General features: G+C 45.2%; 2 protein-coding genes across 3 annotated transcripts; one reads left to right on the forward strand and one right to left on the reverse strand.

The window, feature by feature from the left end:
- LOC110431635 (palmitoyltransferase ZDHHC17-like) lies at nucleotides 370-6,837 on the reverse strand. Of its 2 annotated transcripts, XM_021450827.1 has the most exons (11): nucleotides 6,343-6,829; nucleotides 6,089-6,223; nucleotides 4,823-4,889; nucleotides 4,562-4,658; nucleotides 4,374-4,470; nucleotides 4,192-4,275; nucleotides 3,986-4,026; nucleotides 2,268-2,333; nucleotides 1,093-1,152; nucleotides 943-994; nucleotides 370-842 (listed from the first exon to the last, which is right to left on the reverse strand). In XM_021450827.1, the coding sequence occupies exons 1-11, from the start codon at nucleotides 6,512-6,514 to the stop codon at nucleotides 766-768; spliced, it is 948 nt and encodes a 315-aa protein (XP_021306502.1). In that variant the 5' UTR covers nucleotides 6,515-6,829; the 3' UTR covers nucleotides 370-765. The 2 variants fall into 2 exon arrangements, with proteins under 2 accessions (XP_021306502.1, XP_021306503.1); XM_021450828.1 differs by lacking the exon at nucleotides 943-994 and having other exon boundaries at nucleotides 370-899; nucleotides 1,009-1,152; nucleotides 6,343-6,837.
- On the forward strand, nucleotides 10,382-13,556 carry LOC8084936 (E3 ubiquitin-protein ligase XB3). The gene is made up of 8 exons (XM_002465438.2): nucleotides 10,382-10,662; nucleotides 10,824-10,883; nucleotides 10,986-11,057; nucleotides 11,152-11,273; nucleotides 11,368-11,508; nucleotides 11,635-11,742; nucleotides 11,886-12,147; nucleotides 12,779-13,556. Exons 1-8 carry the CDS (start codon nucleotides 10,480-10,482, stop codon nucleotides 13,175-13,177), a joined length of 1,347 nt encoding a protein of 448 aa, XP_002465483.1. The 5' UTR covers nucleotides 10,382-10,479; the 3' UTR covers nucleotides 13,178-13,556.

Consider the following 23,747-nt stretch of genomic DNA (forward strand, 5'->3'; position numbering starts at 1 on the left):
GAGTTGCGCATGCGAGCAGTGAGAGAAACAACCCGCAACAGTGTTTTGGGGGCCGACACCAAAGCCAACCGGAATTGGCTGGTGGTAGAATTTTGTTAGCCCAACAAATTTCGAGGCCGTAGTAAGGGCCCTGCTGGAGTTAGATTTTTTATCTAAGCACCCAATTAGCTATTGGGGTTCAAATAGGGCCCTGCTAAAGTTGCTCTAAGTGATCATAGACAAAAGACGTAATAAACTAGAAATACTAACTCGTACATTGTACAACTAGAAATACTAACTCATGCATCATACATTTACGTAAGCAACGGCGATAAAAAGCATGGGCCCGAACTTCCGTGAGGCAACATTTGGAACACATTATTGAGGCCATACTATCAAGGGCATGGTCATAAAACAAGACCTCCCACGGCAATTCCCTTCAAAATTAATTCAAATCCCTACAAGGGTTATACTTTTCCCACACAGAACGCAAGACCAAACGGGGAAAAATGCAGGAGCACGATGTGAACTCCCTATGCAGAAAAGTTCTCTACAGCTATAAGGGCCTACAATTCCCGGTCAAGTGAAAGTAACCATATAAAAGAATGCTACTTGCACATTAAACTAGACAGCGGAGTCCAATGATCCTCACAATGAGTCTCAATAAATGCTACAGCAGCAACAAGGGAAACAAGCTTCCATGTCTCCAGTTATGACGCACTACAGATTTCCCATGTTTCTAGTTCCATCAGATGTCAGGTCTTCGTACTCAAAATTGGCTATCTATCATTCCGGCTTCAGAAATTCTCTTATGTTACACAGCATGCCTTTGTCATATGGGTTCACAAATTTGACTTCAGAATCTGCATTTGCGGGAGGGAATGGATTTACACGTGCCATGCTATAAACCACTAGGGTAACTGCGATGATAAAAAACAATAAAGAGTAGTGCACGTAAAGCACCTGATCGAGGCTGTTCCTTCATCTGGAATTCAGGATATTTCTTCCAGTTAATCTGGAAAATCTCACCTTTTAGCTACAAGAAACAGCTAACGAGAAGACGACCTGCAATTGATGAAGAAAGACTCCAAAGCATGGGAAATTTGAAATTACCCACTCATCTGTCTTGATGTTGAAGCAGATGCAATATATGTGCCACATCAAGAATGCAATCTGGCAACAGGGCAGAGGATGTATTAGAAATAAACAAGGCATCACCAGGTTAAGTAATACTCCCTCCAATCCCAAATTGTCCATTTGGATCCAATGACTATTACCCATCAATCATTGCTAGAGGATGGGTGGTAAGTGAATTGCAGTGACTAATCGCATTCAAGTAGGGATAGACAAGGAAGAACGAAGCAAAAAGGTGCGATGGAGTTATGGAATCATGTTTGGTGCATTTGGGAGAGATCAGATTGATTTGGGGTCAGAGCAAGTACACCATAAAGACTTCAGTTTTAATTAGCGTAGGCAATGTTTTCCTAAACGCTAAACGGTAAACAGTCGGTCACCTACCGTTTAGCCATTATTCGGGCTAAACAGTCCATTAAACGGGCTAAACGGTCAATTAAACGGACTAAACAGATGATTAAACGGAAACGGTGTATCATTGTGTAGCGTTTACACGGCGTTTAAACGGTCTAAACGGCCGTTTAGGCGAACAGTGAGCGTAGGAGTGCTGTCTTGTCTCCAAATGCTAAAAGAATTGATGGACAGACATTTCAAGTAGTGACACATGCAATGCAGCACATATGGCAGCTGAAAATTTCAATATGTCTGGCCATTACTACCAAATATAACAATGATTAAGTGGACTGAAACTGTATTTGTTGTGGCGTGCTTTCAAATTCGGGGCAGAACACACTTTCCTCTTTTTACTGATGGTTTCAGTTCACAGCCTGAGTATGTATTCACATGAATAAGGAAAATCTTATTTAGATTTGAACATGTTGTGAATTGATGCCAACCACAGACTGGCAAGTTGTAATATTTTATCACAGTGGCCTGAAAACTTATCAGTTTACGCATGGAAAACCATAAAAAACACCAGTAAATATCCCCATGCTGCATAATTTGAGTGGTATTTACTATTTTTCTTTAATACTGTAATAAGTAAGTCAAAACTCGAAATACATCGATTTTCTGAAGCTCTCCAAGAGATGAAGTACCAACCCTGACAATCTACCTCAAAAGCAGATAATCCATAAAGAAAAAAAAATCATGGAAGCACAGATAAAAGCACAGGAGAAAGAGCTGTCATAACATCACAACGGTTAGGAGCAAACCTGCCAGAGGACCTGGAGGATAGAGAAGAGCATTGTACTGATTACCATGTTTAGAGATACAGGATTCTGCAAAGTAAATGAGTACACTCAGTAAGCATCTTGCGGTCATTCTCATAGATATCAGGAATCAAGGTTCAGTTTGATGGACAAATAAAACAAAAGGAAAGGCTGTATGGTTTCTCAGAAACATGGAAGATCAACTCAGAAGGCCCAGAACATAGCTTAGTATATTTGCTTTCAATTATTCCGTGGTCAACCTGATTTCAATATATTATCATTGAAAGTACTAATAAAAACATACAAATGCACTCACTGTGCATATGCAGTAAAAAATTGCTGTGTTGGAGAAAAGGAAATGAATAGCTACTATGCTATATTATCCAAGCAGAGAAAATTGCTATTATAGGACTCCAAAGAAGTGGCTTCGCTAAAATAGGAATCCTAACATTGACTTCTCTAAAATAGGACTTCAAACATTTGCTTCTTGTTATACATGACATTTTATTTCTTTTAATCTCTTTTATCACTCTTGTGACCATCTTACCCTCTCTTCTTGCTGGCTGTTCACCGTCCTTGCCTTGTCTGGCTTATACGTTGCCTTTTCCTGGCCGTGGCTGGCTGGCGCAGCTGGCATGGCTGGCAGGCCGTGGCCACAGGAGCCGCGGCCAGGCCACCAACAGCCGTGGGCCGTGGCCACACCTCCATGCACGTCAGGAAGGCCACCAGCGGCCATGGCCACACGCCCACACCTCCATCAGCTGATCCGGCCTGGTTTTCAGGCGCCACGGGATGGCCAGCAGGTGGAGCCGCGGCCAGCCCTCCATGCGCAGCGGGGTGGCGAACAGCAGCCATGCCTAGGGCACCAGGGGCTGCTGTGGCCAAGGCACCAGGCGCAGCCACGACCAGGGCACCGTGCGTCTGCGTCTAGAGCAATGGCGGCACTGTGCGTAGCCGCAGACAAGACACATGGCAGAGGCTCGTCTAGGGCACCGGGAGGAGGCTCCATCCATGGAGAGGAGAAAGTGGCGTTGAGAAGGGAGGAGTAGGGGCGGCGGCCGGCGGGTGGCGAGCAGGCGGCGGAGTTTAGGGTTTACGGCAGCTGCGTTGCGTCGGGAAGAAGGAACGTCGGGTACGGGAGAAGAAACGTCGATGAATGACGATAGATTAGACAGAAGGGCAATCTTGTCACTGAAGAAAAATACATGTATTTGTGGACATAAACAATGTTAAAAAGAAATAAAATGTCATGGAAAATAAAAAACAAATGTTTGGAGTCCTATTTTAGAGAAACCAATGTTAGAATTCCCATTTTAGCGAAGCCACTTCTTTGGAGTCCCATAATAGCAATTATCTCATCCAAGTAAATAGTTCTAGAAGAGAGAAAATAATGTGCTTGGTCGAACACGTTTACTTAACAAGTAGCTTATTTGCTAAGGCCTAAGGTCAGCATCTCATGCATGTTAGAGAAATATGGGGGTGGGGGAAGCTAAGCACCTTCAAAACCATTAAAGTGCAGGAAATTCTTGAAAACAAAATGGAAAAGGTAGGTGTGTGTGTGCCATCAGGTTAATTACTGTTTCCACTCTTGCCACAATTTTTGTAATTATTCGATTGGCAAGAATCGAAATAATAGCTGAGCCAATGGCACATACCTAAATTTTCCAAACAAAATTGCCTTTACAGTTCAAGCACAAAGAATAAGATATGGGCATAGATACCTCAGGTCTTATAGTTCCTGAACTGATGCATCTGGTAATATCTGCATAACATGGAAATGTAGGTGAAGTTATTTGGTTACCTAACACAGTAAAACTTGAAAAAAAAAAGTTGCTGGGTACTTTAGTTAGAGAGATAAGAAACAGCCACATCTGCTATTAGGATAAAACCCAACACTCATTTCATAGAGCAAGAAGACATAGCATACATTTTGTTGAGCACATTGTATAAGTTGATTCAGCAACAACAAATCCTGTCAAAAGGGCCATAAATAGCCGATGATTTTTCTGTCCTGCAAAATATGCACAGGAGATTAGAATGCATACCTACAACTGTCATGCCACAATAGGGCAAAACACTATCACTTGAAAAAATGGAACATAATAATACCTATGCAAGTACCAAATGCAGGGCAATGATGGTCATAGCCCCTAATGTTTGCTTTGCACCAGGTACACTGCCTAACCCTTGAGAGCATTGGGAGTTTCTATATCAAAAGTAAAAAATGGCGTTAAAAACTATTTACATCAAGTTAGTAACTTATAACAGCTTCATTTAAAACTAGACTTTCGCAACACCTCACTCGAGCATATAGCTTCCACAAAATCCTTGCAGCCAGCTTCTTCCAAATATGAAGAATCACAAGCAACAATACCTGGATCACCAGATAAAATCCTGCAATAAAGAAGGTAGAGAATAAGCCCTGCATCCTAAAGGTGGTGGTATCAAAGGCCACCAATTGTCAATCTTAGAATCACATTGCCCAGTTTTAAATTCACTAAGCCTATAGCTTAGATTTGCAAACTTCATTGAAAAAGAACTATTCCTGAAGAAGTAACCTGTAGAGTCCCCACAAAAGCAGTGCACATTCTGCATTTATTAGCATGTCCAGCAGAGAAGAAGTTTCTGCAAAATATTTGACTGATTACAGATCCACGACAACAGAAGTAGACATATATACACTGCTCCCAAACGGTGGCATAAAACACAACAAATTAAGGAACACTTGAAGGGTTACTAACACAAAATCTACTGTATGCACATTCTTTAAAAATTCCTGAGAGTTTGAGAAAAATAAATCAAATGTCCTGCTAGATCAATTTTCAGTGCCTCATCCTCAATAGGCAATGATATGCTACATCAGGTCCAAAAAGGATGGCGTCCTAAAAATACATGAAGTGACAATAATAAACCTGAATAAAAGTAGTAAGATGGCACATCAGAATAAAATCAATCGATTCATCACTAAAAGGGCGTATATGAGCACTAGCAATTTAGTATTACTTTTTTCTAAGTGTACTCGCTAAAAACCACATAAATCTGACTAGAGGTAGACTAACATATCATTCAACAGTAACATGTGTCTGGCTAATAGCACTGTGATTCACGATGCTTGATATCTTGATTCACCAAGAATTAGGACTCTAAAAGTGAGCACAAAAATTGACTAGAGCATGCTGATCCACGCTTGGTCCCTTAACCAGAGCCAGCTCAATATCATTACAGGGTTGTGTAGTTGAGCACAAATTTGGTCACAAGGTGTGACTTCATCACTTAATATTGAAGTACTACAGGGATTCGTAGTTGAAATCTACCCTTGGTATATGCTTTGAACTTTTGAAGTCTCTGCAACTCTCGTGGGATGGAGCATATAATCATCTTTTAATGACTGAACCCAATTTATAGTACCTAACCAGAAGAAGCAACCGACAAACTTAATCCTTTCATTCAGCTATTTCAGTCAAGGTCGGATTCTAAATCTGGGAAACAGGTACGACTTAATGCTAAACTAAGACATAGAGCTATAAGCTTCCACCTAATTTTACTATTTTTTACAGGTATCCCGTACATTCATAATGTAAAAATCGAGCACCAGCATCTTAATTCTCTTTGCTTTGTATGACCTAAAAGACTCAGTTATACGGGACCCATGAGAACAAAGCAAGCCCAACAACTCACCTAAACCATGAAACTTCGTCAGCTTTACTCAAGTCAATGCGGCGTGACAAAAATAGCAAATATCCACAGACCACAGCAATCGATAGCGTCCAAAATCACAATGTGCATCCTACCAATACACTGCACGCATTGCTCCAAAAGCTCACCTCTCCGGATCACGAAGAGGTAAACGCCCCACAATAGGAGGATGTTGAAGAGCACGAAGAGCGGCGCCGACGCCGCCACCCCGATGAACCTCCTCCACAGGCGGCCGACCACGATAGCCGCGAGGAACACCAACCCTATGCAACGCGCAATCAAAGTAAGATCAGAATTGCTCTGGCGCTTACCAAAGAAGTAGAGACCCCCGCTGCCGGAGGCAGGAAACCAAAAAGGAAGCGAGCAACCAGAGAGCACCGACCCGCGATGGGGAGCATGGCGAGGAGGGAGAGGGAAGGGAAGAGACGGGGAACCATCGCCACGGCGAGCTGCGAGAAAAGCACTAGGCCGCATGACGCCAGCGCGGACCACAGCACCTCCCACGGCGACGACGACCTCCGCAGGCGCTGGAGCCCCGACGCAAGCCTGCTCATCGCCTCCAACTCCTCCCCCGGCCGACCCCAGGGACCATCAAGGCGGCCCGAACCAGGAGATCCCGGCGGGGGCGCGATCCGCCGGCGAGACTCGTCGATCTCGGCTGGGCCCGCTGATAGGGACGGAAGTATGGGAAGGAATCGGCGAAGATGCGAGGCGAATCTCAGTTGACGGGGAAGAGCGCTCGCGCCGGCATTTCGTCGAACGCGTGCAGTGCGCGGAAGTGCGGTAACAGACTAGCAGTAGAAGCGGAATGGTCGTCGACGCAACTCGCAAGCTGCTGCTGCTGCTTTAGGGGAAAATAAATTTAGTTTGAACGCGGTAATTTATTTTAAATGTAGATTTTAATTTCTGTTATTTGTGGCGGATCGGAATGGCGTGCATGTTGCAAGATGCGCCTGCCTGCCCGGCTGGCTGAAGCTGCTGCACCTGCACGTGCATGAGTGCAGAACAGGAAAAGTAGTAGCTGCTGAAAGGTGGTTATTCCTCTGTAAAAAAACTACTCCGTATTTAACTAGATTTATAAAATATATATAATATATATAACTCTAAATTGTTATAAAAATATAATTAGCAATTTATCTATATGATATTACTATAAGTTGTGAATATTAATATTTTTATGTATATTTGATCACAGATTAAAAAATCTGACTTACGAAGAAGTAAGAATATACCCCAATATATACCCTTTATAAAACGGAGAGAATATTGTGCGAGGCTTTACGAACTAAATGGGAAAATAGACTCTCCTTCCTTATATTCTTGTATAAAGGGAATTGAAAAGCAAAAAGACGCCTGCAAACGATCCTTTTCGTTTTTTTTTCTTTCTAAGTTTTTTTCTGAATCCTCGAAATCTTATCTCAATTTCTCGAATGAAGATCAATTCCTTCACTTCTTTCTTTCTTTGGCCTTGTTTAGTTCAAAAAAAATTTTGCAAAATTTTTTAGATTTTTCATCACATCGAATTTTTAGATACATGCATTGAGTATTAAATATAAACGAAAATAAAAACTAATTTCACAGTTTGGTCAGAATTGACTAGACAAATCTTTTAAGTCTAATTAGTTTATAATTAGATAATATTTATCAAATAAAAACGAAATTGCTACCATATCAATTTTTTAAAATTTTCTTTCTTTCTTTCTCTGGAGTCTCTCGGTCCCATGCAGCCGAGCTACAGGCGCCGCCGCTGCTGTTGCTGCCGCCAGCAAGCGAGAGACACGTATGCGCTCGCGGTCTTGCGCGGGTGTTGTTGCCGGCTTGCCGCGGCCGATAGGGACATGCGATCGCGAGGTCGCCGCTCGGCGGTCGGCACGACGCGGGCTGCGCCTACGCGCGGGCGTGCCTGAGGCCACTCGTAATGCAAGACTCTATCACAGACTTCAAGATAATTAATTATATATTATTTATGGTATTTTGCTGATGTGGCAGCATATTTATTGAAAAAAGAGGTAGAAAAAACAAGACTCTAAGTCTTATTTAGACTCTAAATCCACATTATTCGAGATAATAAATAACTTTAGACTTTATGGTAAAGTATGCATTGTGAGTGCCCTGAACGCAATGGCGCCGTGCCCGCCCCGACCCGACCGAACCCCGAGTGCTCCCGATCCGACCGAACCGAGTGCTCGCCCCGGCCATGGCACTCGTTATTGGTTTGCGGGTTGTGGTGGCGATGCCCCCCGAGAGGCCGAGAGCTCAAGAGCGAGAGCACCAAATATTCGGGGCAGGTCGACAGTCGACTCGCCCACCGACACAGCTTTTGTCTCCGGCCGGTTTATGTGTTCGGTGAGGTGCAGACGTGCAGTAAAGGTACGAAAACGGCAGCCCGGTGGTTAGGGTTTCAAAATCCACGAGATCTTTCGGGGTCAGAACCGTTCTGAAACTGGACGTGTCGGCAATCGAACAGCCTGAGGAGATCTAGCATGGGAAACGGGAATTACTCTGCCCTGCTGGGCTGTGCATGTCGCAGCGACTCCGGGCAACATGAAGACAGCACAAGTGCATAGGGGTAAACTGTTTTCTTGAACAAATCCAGTATTTATGGTTGGAATTATAATAGCAGCAGTTCCGAAACTGTTACACTGACCAGCTGCTTATTTGTGTAGTAATGATGAACATGTCGCCACACGCCACGTCGGCCACAACAACAAGCTGCTCTACTTGGCAACAGCTTCCAAATCATCCCACAAACGCACGCCCACCTGTTGGGCCACAACCGGCAGTGGCAGTACAAGCCCCATCACGATTCATCAGAACCAAGCGAGCCTCTCGAACGGAAAATTCATCCATCATCTTGATCGGTACAGTACCGGCACCGTGCGCCGGGCCCAGACGACGACGACAGGAGGAACGATGCCTGCCCCAGCACGCACGAATAGCACAACACACAGCTCCCGGCGAGAGGACCACCTCACGTACTCCGTTGGTACGTGAATGAAGGTTCAAACAGGAGGAAGAAAAAAAGGCCTTTCGCGTTCCATCAAAGCCAAGTAGCCAACCCAACAAAACCCCCTTCCACTACCAGCGCCGTGCCGGTACTGCGCCGCACGGACGGAGCAACTCACTCACCACCACCGAATCGAGCCGGACCGCCGGACCCTGCGTCCAGCCCTCATCATTCGGTGCCACTCCACAAGAAAGGCAGGACGAGAACGAGACGCACCGCCCGCCGACGCCGACGGCCGTCGGTCGATCCAAAAGCTCGGTCGCCGAACGGACATTGGCGTGCCGAGACGGCAAAAAGGGGAAAAACGTGGTGAGGTGCGGGTGAAGGATCGCTGTCCCGCGGGGTGAAACGTTGCATTGCATATGTGCGACGCCACGATTCATCTCATTTCATCATCATCTGATTGAAAGCGCCCGCGCAGCTAGCGGTAGCGGCGCGCCGGAGATCCGCGCGCGCGGTTCGGCAATGCCAGTCACGGGACGCGACTGCGCGCTCGCTGCGGCGGCAACGCTGCATCTACCCTACCCTCCTCCTCCGTGACCGTGTCCGTGTCCGCGTCGTCGACGGGTCACCGCGACAGCAGGCGTAGGGAACGCGAGCGAGCAACTCTCGTGCTGGGTGGACCAGCTGTCTGTGCTGTGTAGCCGTGACTGTGCATGTGTGTCAGGAAAACGCGCGCGCACTCGTGCTTCCCAGTTTTTTTTTTTTAATGATGATGACGCGGCAGAGATGATGAGGCCATGAGGGCTCGCCGGCTCCGTCCGGGCTCCGGCTCGAATCGAGGAAATCCCAGGAAAGTGCACGCGGAGTTGATGATCAGCCAGGGGAAGTGATGCGAGCAACTGGGATTTGGAAGGCGCACACGCGGACTCGCGGCTCGATCCATCTACGTATCGGATCAGTAAAAACGACAGGCATATCTGTACCATGGATTTCGGAACAAGAACGGACTACCGTCATGATTCTACGGAACGCGAAAATATTACTATGGGCGTATCCCGATCCCAAGTATAAATACATATCCAGCGCTATCCTTACTCGTCGACGTCGAAGCGAGAGTACGATACGGCGGCGAACGATCAATTTCGTACCCGAACGCAACAACGCCAACTTGTGCAATTTGTCACCGGACAGGTAAGAGCGTAGTACTGCGTATACAGTTGTTTATATTCCTGTCATAGATGAAACGGAGACGATATTTTCGTATACATGAAAGTGACAGAGGCTCTCGTAAACTTATCCGAAAAATATACCCTTTTTTGGATGAGAAAATAGAATAAATCTATCTGAGAGAGGATTTTTATTTTATTTTTTCGCATGGGTTGCGCAAGAAGAAATTTGGGCAAAAGCCTTTAAAACTACTTACAGGAAAGTGCACGCAGTATATTTTAAGCAGCTCTCCACTCCACGCCCCGTCTGCTCTCACCCAGGACAGGACAGTCCCGTCAGCAGCCAGCCAGTTCCCCGGCCCTTTCCCCCCTCCCGCTCGCCGGAGGCCGCGGCCCGGCGGCGATGGGGCACGGCGCTAGCTGCGGCCGCCCAAGCGACGAGGTAGACTTCTTCGGCGCGGCGCAGGCCGGGGACACGGCCCGCCTCGCCGCCGCGCTTCGCTCCCGCCCCACCTTGCTCACCCGCACCACGCTCTTCGACCGCCTCTCCGCGCTCCACATCGCCGCCGCGCACGGCCACCTCCAGGTACGACGAACTCCGAAACGCCAGCGCCACCTCGCTTAGCTCTCGATCTCTCCCAGTCACGCCACCAACCGCCCACCCCTCTCCCTGTTTCTTGCCGGCATGGACGGCTGACGACTTCGGCGTGCGATTGCTTAACCTTCTCTCTCTGTTTTTGTTTACAGGTGGTCTCTCTGGCATTGGATCTTTGCGTGCACCCCGACGTCGTTAACCGCCACAAGCAGGTTTGCTCACTGCCGTCTGCCGCCGCCGCTGCTTCGCATGTCCTTCACCTCTTCTCTCTCTGTTGCTCCCGCTTGACACCTCCGGCCTCCAATTTGCCGCAGACGGCGTTGATGCTCGCGGCGATGCACGGGAAGACCGACTGCGTCCGGCGGCTGCTCGACGCCGGCGCCAATGTGAGCCTCTCGGACACCGTATCTGTGTCTCAGGCTATTAAATCAGTTCATGGAGTTGGGCTTCTAAAATGGTGTTTCCGATTTGGGTATGCAGATCGTGATGTTCGATTCCTCGCACGGGCGGACGTGCCTGCACTACGCGGCGTACTACGGGCACGCGGACTGCCTCCGGACCATCCTCTCGGCGGCCAAGTCCGCGCCGGTCTCGGAATCCTGGTTGGCCTTCGTCGCCCCGGAGACACCACCTTCTCGCCGCTGCTCTTTATTTGGGCCCCTTGCTAATGTGTTCTCAGCTGTGGTGGAGGTGCAGGGGGTTCGCGCGCTTCGTGAACGTGCGGGACGACACCGGGGCGACGCCGCTGCACCTTGCGGCGAGGCAGGGCTGGCGGCGCTGTGTCCACGTCCTGCTCGAGAACGGCGCCATCGTGTCCGCCTCAAGTGGCGCCTTCGGGTGAGGATCCCCCCTCTCATAAGTCATATCATGTCAAACAACGTATTTTTATGTGGAAAAAATCGCTCCTTTTGAGGAAAGTTTTGTGTCATACATTTGACTCGAGCCGAGCGCGCGCTCCTGCAGATTCCCCGGGAGCACGCCGCTGCATTTGGCCGCGCGCGGCGGCAACCTGGACTGCGTCCGGCAACTCCTCTCCTGGGGCGCCGACCGCCTCCAGCGAGACTCCGTCGGGTGAGCCAGCATCTCCCTTTTTTTCTTCTTCCTTTTGCAACACCACTACACCAGAGTCGCCAATGGCATGACGCCGGCCGTCTGGAATGCGGGGGCAAATGCTTGACTACTGATGCGGCGGCCGGCGGGTTGATTTTCTGCAGGAGAATTCCGTATGAGGTCGCAGTGAAGCGAGGCCACGTCGCGTGCGCGGCGCTGCTGAACCCGTCATCGGCGGAGCCCCTGGTCTGGCCGTCCGCTCTCAAGTTCATCAGCGAGCTGGAACCCAACGCCAAGTCCCTGCTCGAAGCAGCGCTGATGGAGGCCAATAGAGAGAGGGAGAGGAGGATCCTCAAAGGGACTAAGAATGCACTGCCGTCGCCATCGCACCCCGATGACGGCGCTCATGACACGGCCATAGCCGAGGTAAATTCCGAGTCTTCTTCCGTTGCAAGCTGCATACTACAAACATCTCTTTTGTTGCTATCCATCATGGCGTCTTGTCTTGGTATGATTCAGCCATTCAGGGAGGTAAATTCCTTTTGCTTTGCCGATCGATATGATCACCAGCAGATTACTGAATGAACTTAGTCAAATCCCAAGTGTCACCTGCAGTGCACTCCACTGCACGATTTAGAGTTACAACACAGAGTCACTGTCTCCAACACGTAACTAAGCATCCTTGTTGATCCGAGAGAGACAAAAGACACCTTGAAAAGGATTAAAGATGTGTAAATTAAGGTAGCTTAACCAGCAGTTGTCAGCGTGATGGCTACTGCATTGGCACTAGTATTTTAACACTGTGGTTATCGGTAATGCCAAGCCTAGGTCTAGCACATGTTTGCCAAACGGCGAGCAGCATAGCAATGTGCGCATCCACTTGCTAGCTCGATTGGCCCCATTGCACGTCTGAGCAACCGCGCCAATCCATATGAGCTCCGCATTATTCAAACACACCTCTATCGAAATCAATGTACGATTACACATGCATGATCTCGGTTTCCCCATGACGCGGATCTTGTTCGGAGCTGATTGACTGGCGTGCCCGTACGTGCAGGCTAGCGACGCGGAGGTGTGCAGCATCTGCTTCGAGCAGGCGTGCAGCATCGAGGTCCGGGAGTGCGGGCACCAGATGTGCTCGGCGTGCACGCTGGCGCTGTGCTGCCACGCCAAGCCCAACCCGGCGACGCAGTCCCAGCCGCAGCCGACCTGCCCGTTCTGCCGCGGCGGCATCGCGCGGCTGGTGGTGGCGACGCGGACGAGGGCCGGCGACGACGAAGACGACGAGGAGCGGGGCAGGCTGGAGTCGCCCAGGCACCGGCGGTCCCGCCGGTCCATGAACCTCAGCGGCGACGCGGGCAGCACCAGCACACTCATGGGCAGCATCGCCTCCTCCATCGGCAAGATGGGCCGCCGGCGAACAGATAGCAGCGAGCAGGTCGACGTCAAGCCGTAGCAAGATCATTGTTTCCTTTTTGCCATCCATACATTCATAATCCACATGAAATCGGTGCATATGATCATCCTTCGCCGCCGCCGCTCAAGGAATGCTGTTTTTGTAGATTATTTTTTGGCAAGTGAGTTTATTCACCTGTGTAGATTCATTCAAGAGAGAGACTGTCCTGTGCTGACGTGCTGTAGCTAGGATGAGTAGATCCGATCAGCGATGATCCGAAAGCAGCTCGTCCTTGCCTGGCAGCCCCCATGCGGCCATGCCCCCCCGTCCCCGTGGATGGAGTTCTTGAAAGGCTGTTGTACATGTCTGATTCGCAGAGATCTGGCCTGGTCTGGTAATGAGATGAGAAGCCGGTACAAATCCATGTGACCGATTCAGATATGATTGCCCCAATGGGGGCTGCGCCGCTCAGGGTTCGGCCAGTTGCTGCCCTCAGAATTTGTCTCAATATCGTCAAGATGTCTGAATTCTGGTGTGGTAGCCATTGCCCATTGTGCTTTGGATTCCCTGAACGATGGTGAGAACTGGGGACAGCGATCGTCCCAAGTTCCCTCTTGGATCCAATCGTCTCAAGTTCTCCACCTCGTTCTTTTATTATTACAATTTTTATCAGGGAAAGGAGAGATTGGACCCAACTGCTGCTGATCCGTTCGGTTTTCTTGCAATATACTACCGGTAACGATTCCAGCTCCTCAAGATGAATACAAATTACGGTTTGTTGGGTTTGACTCCTCTTCAGCTCCCTCTCTGGCTATGAGACCTGGCTCTAGCTCTACCAAATACTTTGAGACCTGGCTCTAGCTCTACCAAATACTTTTTTACAAAAATCAAAGCTCCTTGTGAGGAGTCCTGCCTCAAAACCCTTATTAAATCATTCTAGCCAGGAAATTATTCTATGGTTTCCTAACTGCAACTCATTGACGTCATGGCTTGTCCGTCCCCAGTCAGCAGGTGTTTAATGCACAATTATTAGCACTACTGGCTGCTGACCGTCTGTTGACTTGTTGGACCAACTGTATTACTTGGGGCCCACGATGAAATGTGGTTGAGAATTGAGATAAAAAAAATGTAGGACTCACGGTAAGACGTTGAAAGTTGGAGAGCTCGTCTTATATACTACAGTAGTAATTTTTAGGCCTGGTTTAGTTTAAAAAAATTGTCAAAAAAATTAGATTTAACATCACATCAAATCGTGTGGAATATGTATAGAGTATTAAATATAGACGAAAACAAAACTAATTTACCTGTAATTTGTAAGGCGAATCTTTTAAATCTAATTAATCTATAATTAGATAATATTTATCAAATACAAACGAAAGTGCTACAGTGCCCAAAATTCTAAAAAAAATTCAACAGAACAAGGCCTCAAATAAGGCCTTGTTTAGTTCACTCCGAAATCCAAAAAGTTTTCAAGATTCCCCATCACATCAAATCTTGCGGCACATGCATGAAGCATTAAATATAGACGAAAACAAAAACTAATTATACAGTTTGTCTGTAAATCGCGAGACGAATCTTTTGATTCTAGTTAGTTTATGATTGGATAATATTTATCAAATAAAAACGAAAGTGCTACAGTAGCGAAATCCGAAAAATTTTTTGAACTAAACAAGGCCTAATATAAAGCTTGTTTGCTAGGTTAGTTCTTTGAGGTGCCATTACAAGGTCCTAGGATCAGCAGCCTGCAAAAAATTAGGGCAAAAAAATTAGGTTAGTTTTTTTACCTATTCTCTTAGCGAATAAGTTCTGTTTACTGATTTGTTGTGAGAGAAAACAGTTCTGCAGTAAACTCAAGCCACCAGTACGATCGACAGATTGGGGGCATTGACATTGCAGACAGCTCGCTGGGCATTTTCCAGCACCTGGGACTCTGGTCTGTGAGCATGAACCTGTGCAAACCTGTACAGAAGAGCATCCGCTGACAGGGAACGAGACGACCTTTCCCAGAAAACGAGGAGAGCCGACGTGACATCACCTGACATGAATGCTATCGCCGGAAATGTGACGATGTCAGCAGCCGGTGTCCGTAGAAAGGAAAGAAAGGGCTGACCGTGCACACAGATGCCAGCTTCTCTCCTCCTTTCGCGAGGATGTTAAGAATAATATCACTCTCCAAATCATGTACTAACTAGACTTAAAAGATTCGTCTCGTCAATTCCGACCAAACTGTGTAATTAGTTTTTATTTTCATCTATATTTAATACTTCATACATGCGTAAAGATTTGATGTGATGGAGAATCTAAAAAATTCTGCAAAATTTTTTAGGAACTGAGGCCTTGTTTACTTCTTAAAAAATTTTTGCAAAATTTTTCAGATTTCCCGTCACATCGAATCTTTAGACGCATGCATAGAGTATTAAATATAGATGAAAATAAAAACTAATTGCACAGTTTGGTCGAAATTGACGAGACGAATCTTTTGAGTCTATTTAGTCCATAATTGGATAATTTTTGTCAAATACAAACGAAAGTGCTACAGTGTCGATTTTGCAAAATTTTTTGGAACTAAACAAGGCCTGAACAAGGCCTGAATCTGAACGCGAGCCATGACCAAACCGAACCGACGCATCCAAATCCAGGGCCTTGTTTAGTTGTGAAAAGTGAAAAGTTTTTATTACTGTAGCACTTTCGTTTGTTTGTGACAAATATTATCTAACTAGGATCAAAAGATTCGTCTCTTGATTTACAGCTAAACTGTGTAATTAGTTTTTATTTTCGTCTATATTTAATGTTTCATGCATGTGTCATAAGATTCGATGTGACGGAGAATCTTAGCAACTTTTTGATTTTCAGGGTGAACTAAACAAAGCCTCACCCTGAAAACCAAAAAGTTTTTAAGATTCACCGTCACATCGAATCTTGTGGCACATGCATAAAATATTAAATATAGACAAAAAAAACTAATTACACAGTTTAGCTGTAAATCACAAGACGAATCTTTTGATCTAAACTTTTCACTTTTGAGAACTAAACGAGGCCCTGGGCAAAGGATTGAGGAATGGCGCAAGGAGTCGGACAACAAGCTGCGAGTCCGTATGGCGTGCAAGTGTGCGCGGCAGTGGCACTGCCGCTAGCCTACGGTACGAGTAGCTAGTACTCTGCTACTGTCACCGGAAAGCAGATAGATACACCAAGACGCATCCACAGTTTGGACCGACGTACGTACTGCTCGGAAGGTGTTGCGAGATGGAGTGGCAAAAGCACATGCATCAGCTGGCGCATGTTCTCTGTAATTGCCAATCACCGATGTACTATGGGGAGACCGGAGCAGAGCAAACGAACGACGCATCGAAAGAAACGATAGGGTTTTCCCGTCTGATGGCCGTTGACAGTAATTGGCAACAGATACCTGATGTTACTGTCATCATCTTAGATGAGCAGGCAGGCAGGCAGCAAAGGAGATGTACTCCGTAGTAGACAGTAGGCAGGCATGAACGGACGAACCGGATAAGCGAGTAATGCGTCTCGCGGTCGACACCATGATATGCAACGGACAAACGACATGCACAGGAGCCACTGCTGCACTATGCACCAAACTACTGTACCATTAGGCTAGTGGAGTTTTACGGAGGATTTCATGCACATTTAATATGGTGCTACATCAGCATTTTGCATGAAACTAGAAAGAGAGAAGGGATTCGTTTCATGGCCACGAAACGTATCCGCACTGTTTCCAAAACTTCGGAAACGCCGTGAAACCTGCACCGAGGCGCTTCCGAACGTTTCATCGCTACTCTGCCCACCACGGTCGCAAGTTCTGCTGTGCCCGTCCGCCGCGCGCTCCGGTGCCATGAGGCCGTTCGCGACTATCGCTACTCCGTCCGGCTACCGCCGCAAGGCCGTTCGCGTAGGGCTATGTCGCCACGAGACCAAGAGGCCGTCCAGCCATGGCGCGAGGGCTCCGCCGCGAGCTCTGCCGAGGAAGATACGACCACGCGCGGTCGCGGTCTCCTCCGCCGCGAGCCCGCGAGCTCGTTCAGCCTTGGGCGCGAGGGATCCGCCGCGCCACGCCGTGAGCTACGCCGAGGGAGAGACGGCCGTGCGCGGTCGCGGGCTCCTGCGCCGCGAGCTGTCCAGACGTGGGTGCGAGGGCTCACCGCGCCATGCCGCGAGCTTCGTCAAGGGAGAGACGGCGGCGCGTGGTCGTGGGCTCCTCCGCCGCGAGCTCGTCCAGCCGCGGTCGCGAGGGTCTGTGCTGCCACAACGCGAGCTCCAGCGTGAGCCTCTATTTTGTTCTGCAGTCTTTTGTCGATGACATGCTCCGGTGGGGAATAGAGAGAGGGGAGACATCGACATGGGATCCACAAATCCAATAAAATAATCTATGAAACTGTGCCCTGAAACTATGCACTGGAAAAGAATACATGTTTCATGTTTTGTTTCATGTTTTGGAAACTGTGAGATGAAACCTTATATTGAGACTGGCCTTATGTCACCAGTTTTCATCCTGTCAGCATGGCACTTAAAAAAGGGAGCCAAAGGATAAGCTAAAAATCCTCAGAAAGATTATCCATGCTCTTTCTTCCCTGATAGTGGTACAAGTGATGAGACCAACCATCACAATATTCGCAGCTGTTATCCCTGTCGTGGCCATGCCCGTGCAACAGATATTTAGTACAAATCATATTTTCGATGCAATTCTAAAACCCTTTGCAAAATCACGCTAAGGAGTTCTTTTTTAAAAAAAAACTATACACATTACATTTGTAGATGTACATTATCATCATTGTTTGAAAATTCTAATTTTAGTTTTAATAAAGTTTTTATAAATTGTACTGAAGCGTTGAATATTTTGTAAAGGATTAGCCGTGGCGAAAAGCGAAGCTAATTGAGGAGCAGAGTTTACATCAAAAATTGAGGAGCAGATGGATAGATTGGCATGTCACGTTCTCTGTAAACTTTTCCTCAGCTCTGGCAGGGGCTGGGGGTGAGAGCCTCTAAACTCTATACTGTAACCGAATGATCTATGGTCTTTTATGGCCCTCGAACTCTAAAAAAAAAATTTGGCATGTCACGTGAGTTACAAATGGGGGAGAGCATCCAGGAGACACGGCAGCCAGGGGCGACTGGGCGTGTACGGGGTACCACCGCACTGCGGATACCTGAACAGACGTGCGACGTTCGAGATGATGGGACCAGAGTCACCGCACTGCGGCGTCGTTTGTACTCCAAGCACTGCAGGCAACTCGCAAGTGTGCTCCTGTAGTCCTATGCTCGTATGGGCTATGGCAGGGTCAGCCTATGGTACAAGGAACAGACGAGCAGGGGCAAAGTTCTGCTCTTGGTGGGCTCCGGTATCCGTAGCATCACCATCGCGGAAAATTGGCCTTTTGGGCCTTGTTTAGACCGTGTTTACTTCCTCATCTATTTTGTAAAACTAGTATAGTGCCCGTGCGTTGCTACGGTTTTATTTAAGGGATATACTTAAAACAACAAACGTGAACCATCCATCTCTTTATCTCTACCAAGAAAAGATACTTTTGTAATTAATTATTATTAAAAAAATTGCAGTAAAAAATGCTCCTTGTGACAAAAATAACCGTTTAGGTAATCAAGTTATTGAGCTCATCATTAAATTCAAGATCTATCAAATAATATGATCTTCTCATTAAATAGACAATGACAAGACTTGGTACAACAAAATAAACTGTGTAGCAATAATTCTTTCAGTTGTCACAAGTTTAGCTCCTTAAAGAGATAGGTTTAAACAAGATACAATAGTATAGTGTTTTAAAAAATATATACAACAGTATAGTTTAAAGAGATTAAACATGCAAAAACTTGCTTATATATAATATTTCTGTTTAGGACAAAACTTAATACCTAAAGATGTTTGCTAGTATAGAGGTAGCTCTGTATACTTTACACCCATTATCAACTCAAGCCAATTGTTTGCGCACTCTAAAATAGAACCATCCAAGTTTTGGACGTTACATATGTCATCCTAGAGCTTTGTTTCTTATAGAAAATACAACACAGATTCATGTCACCAGTTTTTGCTAATTAGAAAAAAGAACATCATGGATGTGCAGGTGCAGCAGTGCCTGGAACCAAGTGGCAGGATAAATTCTGTGATAGTCATTTTATCCTGCCGCACATTGAAGCACCTGTAGTTCAGCATAAGATCACTGCAAAAATGTTGCTTATAATTTGCGAGACCTAAACCCTAAATATAGATAAAAAATAACTAATTATACAATTTGATTGTAATTTATGAGATGGATTTTTTGAGCATAATTAGTTTATAATTGGACAATATTTGTCAATTACAAACGAAAATACTACAGTGCTGATTTTCCAAAAAAAATTAAAAGTAAACAAGGCCTTTCCAAAAAGTTATGCAAAATTTTATACAGTTCACTTGTAATTTGCGAGACCAATCTTTTGAGTCTAGTTAGTCCATGATTGGATAATATTTGTCAAATATAAACGAAAGTGCTACAATATTTATTTTGTAAAAAAAATTGGAAGAGCAACTCCAACAGTTTTGCAATTTAGTTAGACATTCTTGTTTTTTTGGAAAAAAAGGTCCAAAAATTACTCTGCAACGGTTTGGCAATTAGCTTTGGTATATTTTGCAACTTGGCAAATGGAGGGTCAAACTGTGTATATATGCAAAAGTCTGCGAGACATGGCATTGGTGTTTTTGCGCGCGTATCCTTCTCCCGCGCGATTGCTCCGTGGTGTCGCCATCACCCACCATCCAGTGGCCGGCTGGATGCGATCGCCGGCGACCAGGGGCTCTTCGTTGACGTCTTGGTAACCACCAATATCGCGCGGATGGCGGTGACGGAGAATAGCTGTGATGTGACGATCAAGGAAAAGAAAAACCGCGCGAACTGGCGCCGTCGTGCGAGGAAAAATACACGGGCAACAAATGGGTCTATAATTATATTTTTTGAAAAAGAATTATGAGAAACGGTTGGAGATGAACTCTTTTTCGCTTTGTCATATTTATTTGTGAGTTGGCAAACTCTATATTTTGCTAAAAAAAAATACAAAACTGTTGAAGTTACCGTAAACAAGACCCTAGTGTAGTAGGCTTTACGGACCGTGGACCAGCGGTCGTCGTCGAGGTGCATCTCTATTATGGGCTGTGCGATCAGGGCCCAAGTTTTCTACTCGGATGGGCTAATCATGAGGTGTAAGAGCTCACCTTCACGTCTGGTTTTCTTTTTCGACGGAAAACGCAAACGGAACACAAAAACTAACGCCTATGAAAAATCACATGTGAGTTGATTCAAAAAATAAAATCACATGGTAGTCAAATGTAGCTCCACAGATTTAAAGTTCTTTGTAGTGAAATCTATCTATCCTAATTTAAGTTCTAACTAGATGTGGGTGCTAATATATATTTTTCTAAATTTATTCTATAATTTAACAGTGCTATTTTTCAACGGTAGATGGCAGCCTCTCAATAGAGTGGAGCTTTGGCGCTTCTAGAGACTCGTAGCGCTCCCTTGCGAGCCGAGGTTATATTTTACTACTTCAATATGCTGGTGGACTTGTGATTTTGGGTTGAGGGCAGGATTGGTATCACACCAACTATTTATCTATCTGATGTTGGCTTAGACTACATTCAACATAGTATATATATATATACATATAGCCATGTATCGGGTTATGAACATTCTTGTGTTTTGGTTTCTCTCCGACTATTAAGAGTTGTAAGTCTATCTTTCCCTAAGATGAATGCGCTGGACTGTGGACTGGTGAGTGTGGTGGTGAGGTTTTGTGGAAGGGAAGGTGTGTGTCCGTGAGGGTCTTAGGTGGATGAAATGTGTGGAAGGAGGACAAGGTGATTGTCGTGATACTTTATGTACGCTTGTTAAGGATTAGCTAGTCCAATAGCTATTGAAATAATCATATAGGGTGGATGTTGGCCAACACAAAACATATTGAAATAATAACTTGGCTTGAAGAAGAGAACCAACTACGACTTATGACAATGATGGTTGGAACTAGCTAGTGACGGGTCTACGTTCTATGCTCAAGAAATCTAATAAGGATGATGCGTGCTTCTCTGCGCTTTCCTCTAATGATGTTTTATGTGTTCTCTATAATCACATGGATACACTTAATGAGAACCCACAAATATGTTATTTTAAGTGGATTCTTGTGAAAACAGTTTAGAAAGGTATATTTTTTATGCAAATCACGTAATAGATTGTAGCCAACTAGCCACTTAAATATGTTTACTCACCTCTATAAACATATAAATATATACATTTTATGGTTTTACCCCTATAACTATCTCTAAAAGACTACATAGATAGTAGGTCTTAAAATTGACTGATTTACGCGCTTACATGTCAAACTATTTGCATCTCTATCTTTGATAATATACACTAGCATTCTAGCAAAACTCCATCAAGAGCCTTGTTAAAGCATCTCCAAAAGACTAGGTAAAATTAAATTACAAATTACAGGATTTAGCTATTGTGTAAAATATAAAACCCACCAAAAAAGTAGAGTTCCACGACACAACCTTTTATATATTTCTCATTTATCTATATTTAAAAATGACACATCATCTGATTTATTGTTGAAGATGTGATCACGACCTTTCTTCTCTGCTTGTAGCCTTCGACGCATAGTCGAGTAGGGCTTCCAGGATCTACGCACACAAATTGTCCAGCACGTGCGACTGCACCTACTAGGGAAGTAGTGTGTGTGGTTGCACCACTCGCCTCTTGGGCGACTGCCTGGCCACGCAGTCACTAAAGATAGTAGCGTTGGCTAGCTATGACATTACTAGGATCACATGGAGATTAAGCTAGGCAAGGAAGGGAAAAGGGGTGGTTGGCTCTCACATGTACCGGCTATGGATGGGCGTCCAAGATTAGATAGGTACTCCGACGAGCACAAGGATGATGATGTGATACTTGACTGTAGTGTCGGCGTATACAGAGAGAGGGTTGTTAGAGGCCTCACCGACGGGAAAGAATCATCTAGAGGCACTCGAGCTAGGTAAGGGCCGTCCAAGGCAGACACACGAAGGGGAGCACACCTAGCAAAATTTGTGTAGGGGAGGAGATAGCGAGCAGTTGTGGTATGCCACCTATGGCTAACGAGAAGCACGAGATAGATGCGTTTGTTATTTTAGATTATTAGGTACAAAAACCGTTGAAATTCTATTTCCTTAGAAAAAATCTAAAATTTAACTCTAAGAGAAATATTGTTCATCTTGGAGATGCTCTTAGACCACGTTACGCTGTTGTTGCCGTCTTTAACAAGTCCCTCACGAGCACATACAAACCACGGCAAAACGGCCTCAATCACAATTCTTATGCCCCAAGCACAATCTGTAGGCCACTGTGCCCTTTATAAAACCGAAGTTTCCTTGGGAGAAAAGGATTCGCAAAGAAAAATTGCTCGTCTTCATGTGAAGATGTGTACGGCGTACTTATATAGTGAATGACGTTGACTACAAAAGAAAATATGGAAGCTATTGCTGCAAGGCCAATGATACCGTTAGTACAACACACATAGACATGGGTCACGTCTCACGTCTCGATGCAGCGCTAAGGGCAGATCACTAAACCCAAGTACTTTTATCCCCACTTGCGCAAAATGAGGTGGGCGATTACGTTATAGGCTTTCAACTAGGCGTGCGTGCATTGTGCAAGAGTTGACCTACCAAACGAGCCAATAAACTAGCTAGGCCCTTCCGGAAGGTTTGCGAAGGCATCGAGCTCTCAACTTGGACCAACGAATTCAAACCGGATAAACCAACACAGATTCTTTTCATATCTCTGCCTTATGGAGTATATATAATTAACTCCTTTATTGAATTATTGTCTGTTTTCCAGGCATGTAGTTGGGAATGTGTCGATTACTCGATTTTAAAAACTCCATGTCTGCAAAAATAGGCTTAGACCCGACCGAGAGAAAAAAAATAATCTGCTCTTCACCTTGGTACTTGTGATAATATTTGATGTTTGTAGTTATTTCCTTCATTTCAAATTATAAGTCACTTTAACTTTTTTAGTACATCCATTTGCTATATATCTAAATATAAAATCGATGTAACAAAAAAGTCAAATCGACTTATGATTTAGAACGGATGGAGTAATGTATAAATGCCCTATAAGCATGATAATCAACTTAGGTCCTGTTTGATCATTTTTGTTCCAATAATACAGTAAAAACAATATCTTGTGATCAAACACCCTAAATTATGAAATATATTGTATTATAATAATTTTATAATTCATTCAACCAACAATAATCTACCACATTCAAATCCAAGGTTCAAACAAATCATATTATTATAATATCTATATCTATATCTATATCTATATCTATATCTATATCTATATCTATATCTATATCTATATCTATATCTATATCTATATCTATATCTATATCTCTTATATTTTCAAACTCCACTACAAGTTATATCTCAACATGCAAGCCACCCACATCATTTCTCACTAATTATCCATATCATGTTCGACTAGTGCCATGTCAACAACTAACTTTCAACCTATTAATACAAGTCATCCGCATTATCTCCCTTAAATGCAAAAACTATATTTGATATATTAGAAATATATATAGGGCATGC

The sequence above is a fragment of the Sorghum bicolor genome, chromosome 1 (genome assembly GCF_000003195.3).
Source record: "Sorghum bicolor cultivar BTx623 chromosome 1, Sorghum_bicolor_NCBIv3, whole genome shotgun sequence".
Taxonomy (NCBI): Eukaryota; Viridiplantae; Streptophyta; class Magnoliopsida; order Poales; family Poaceae; genus Sorghum; species Sorghum bicolor.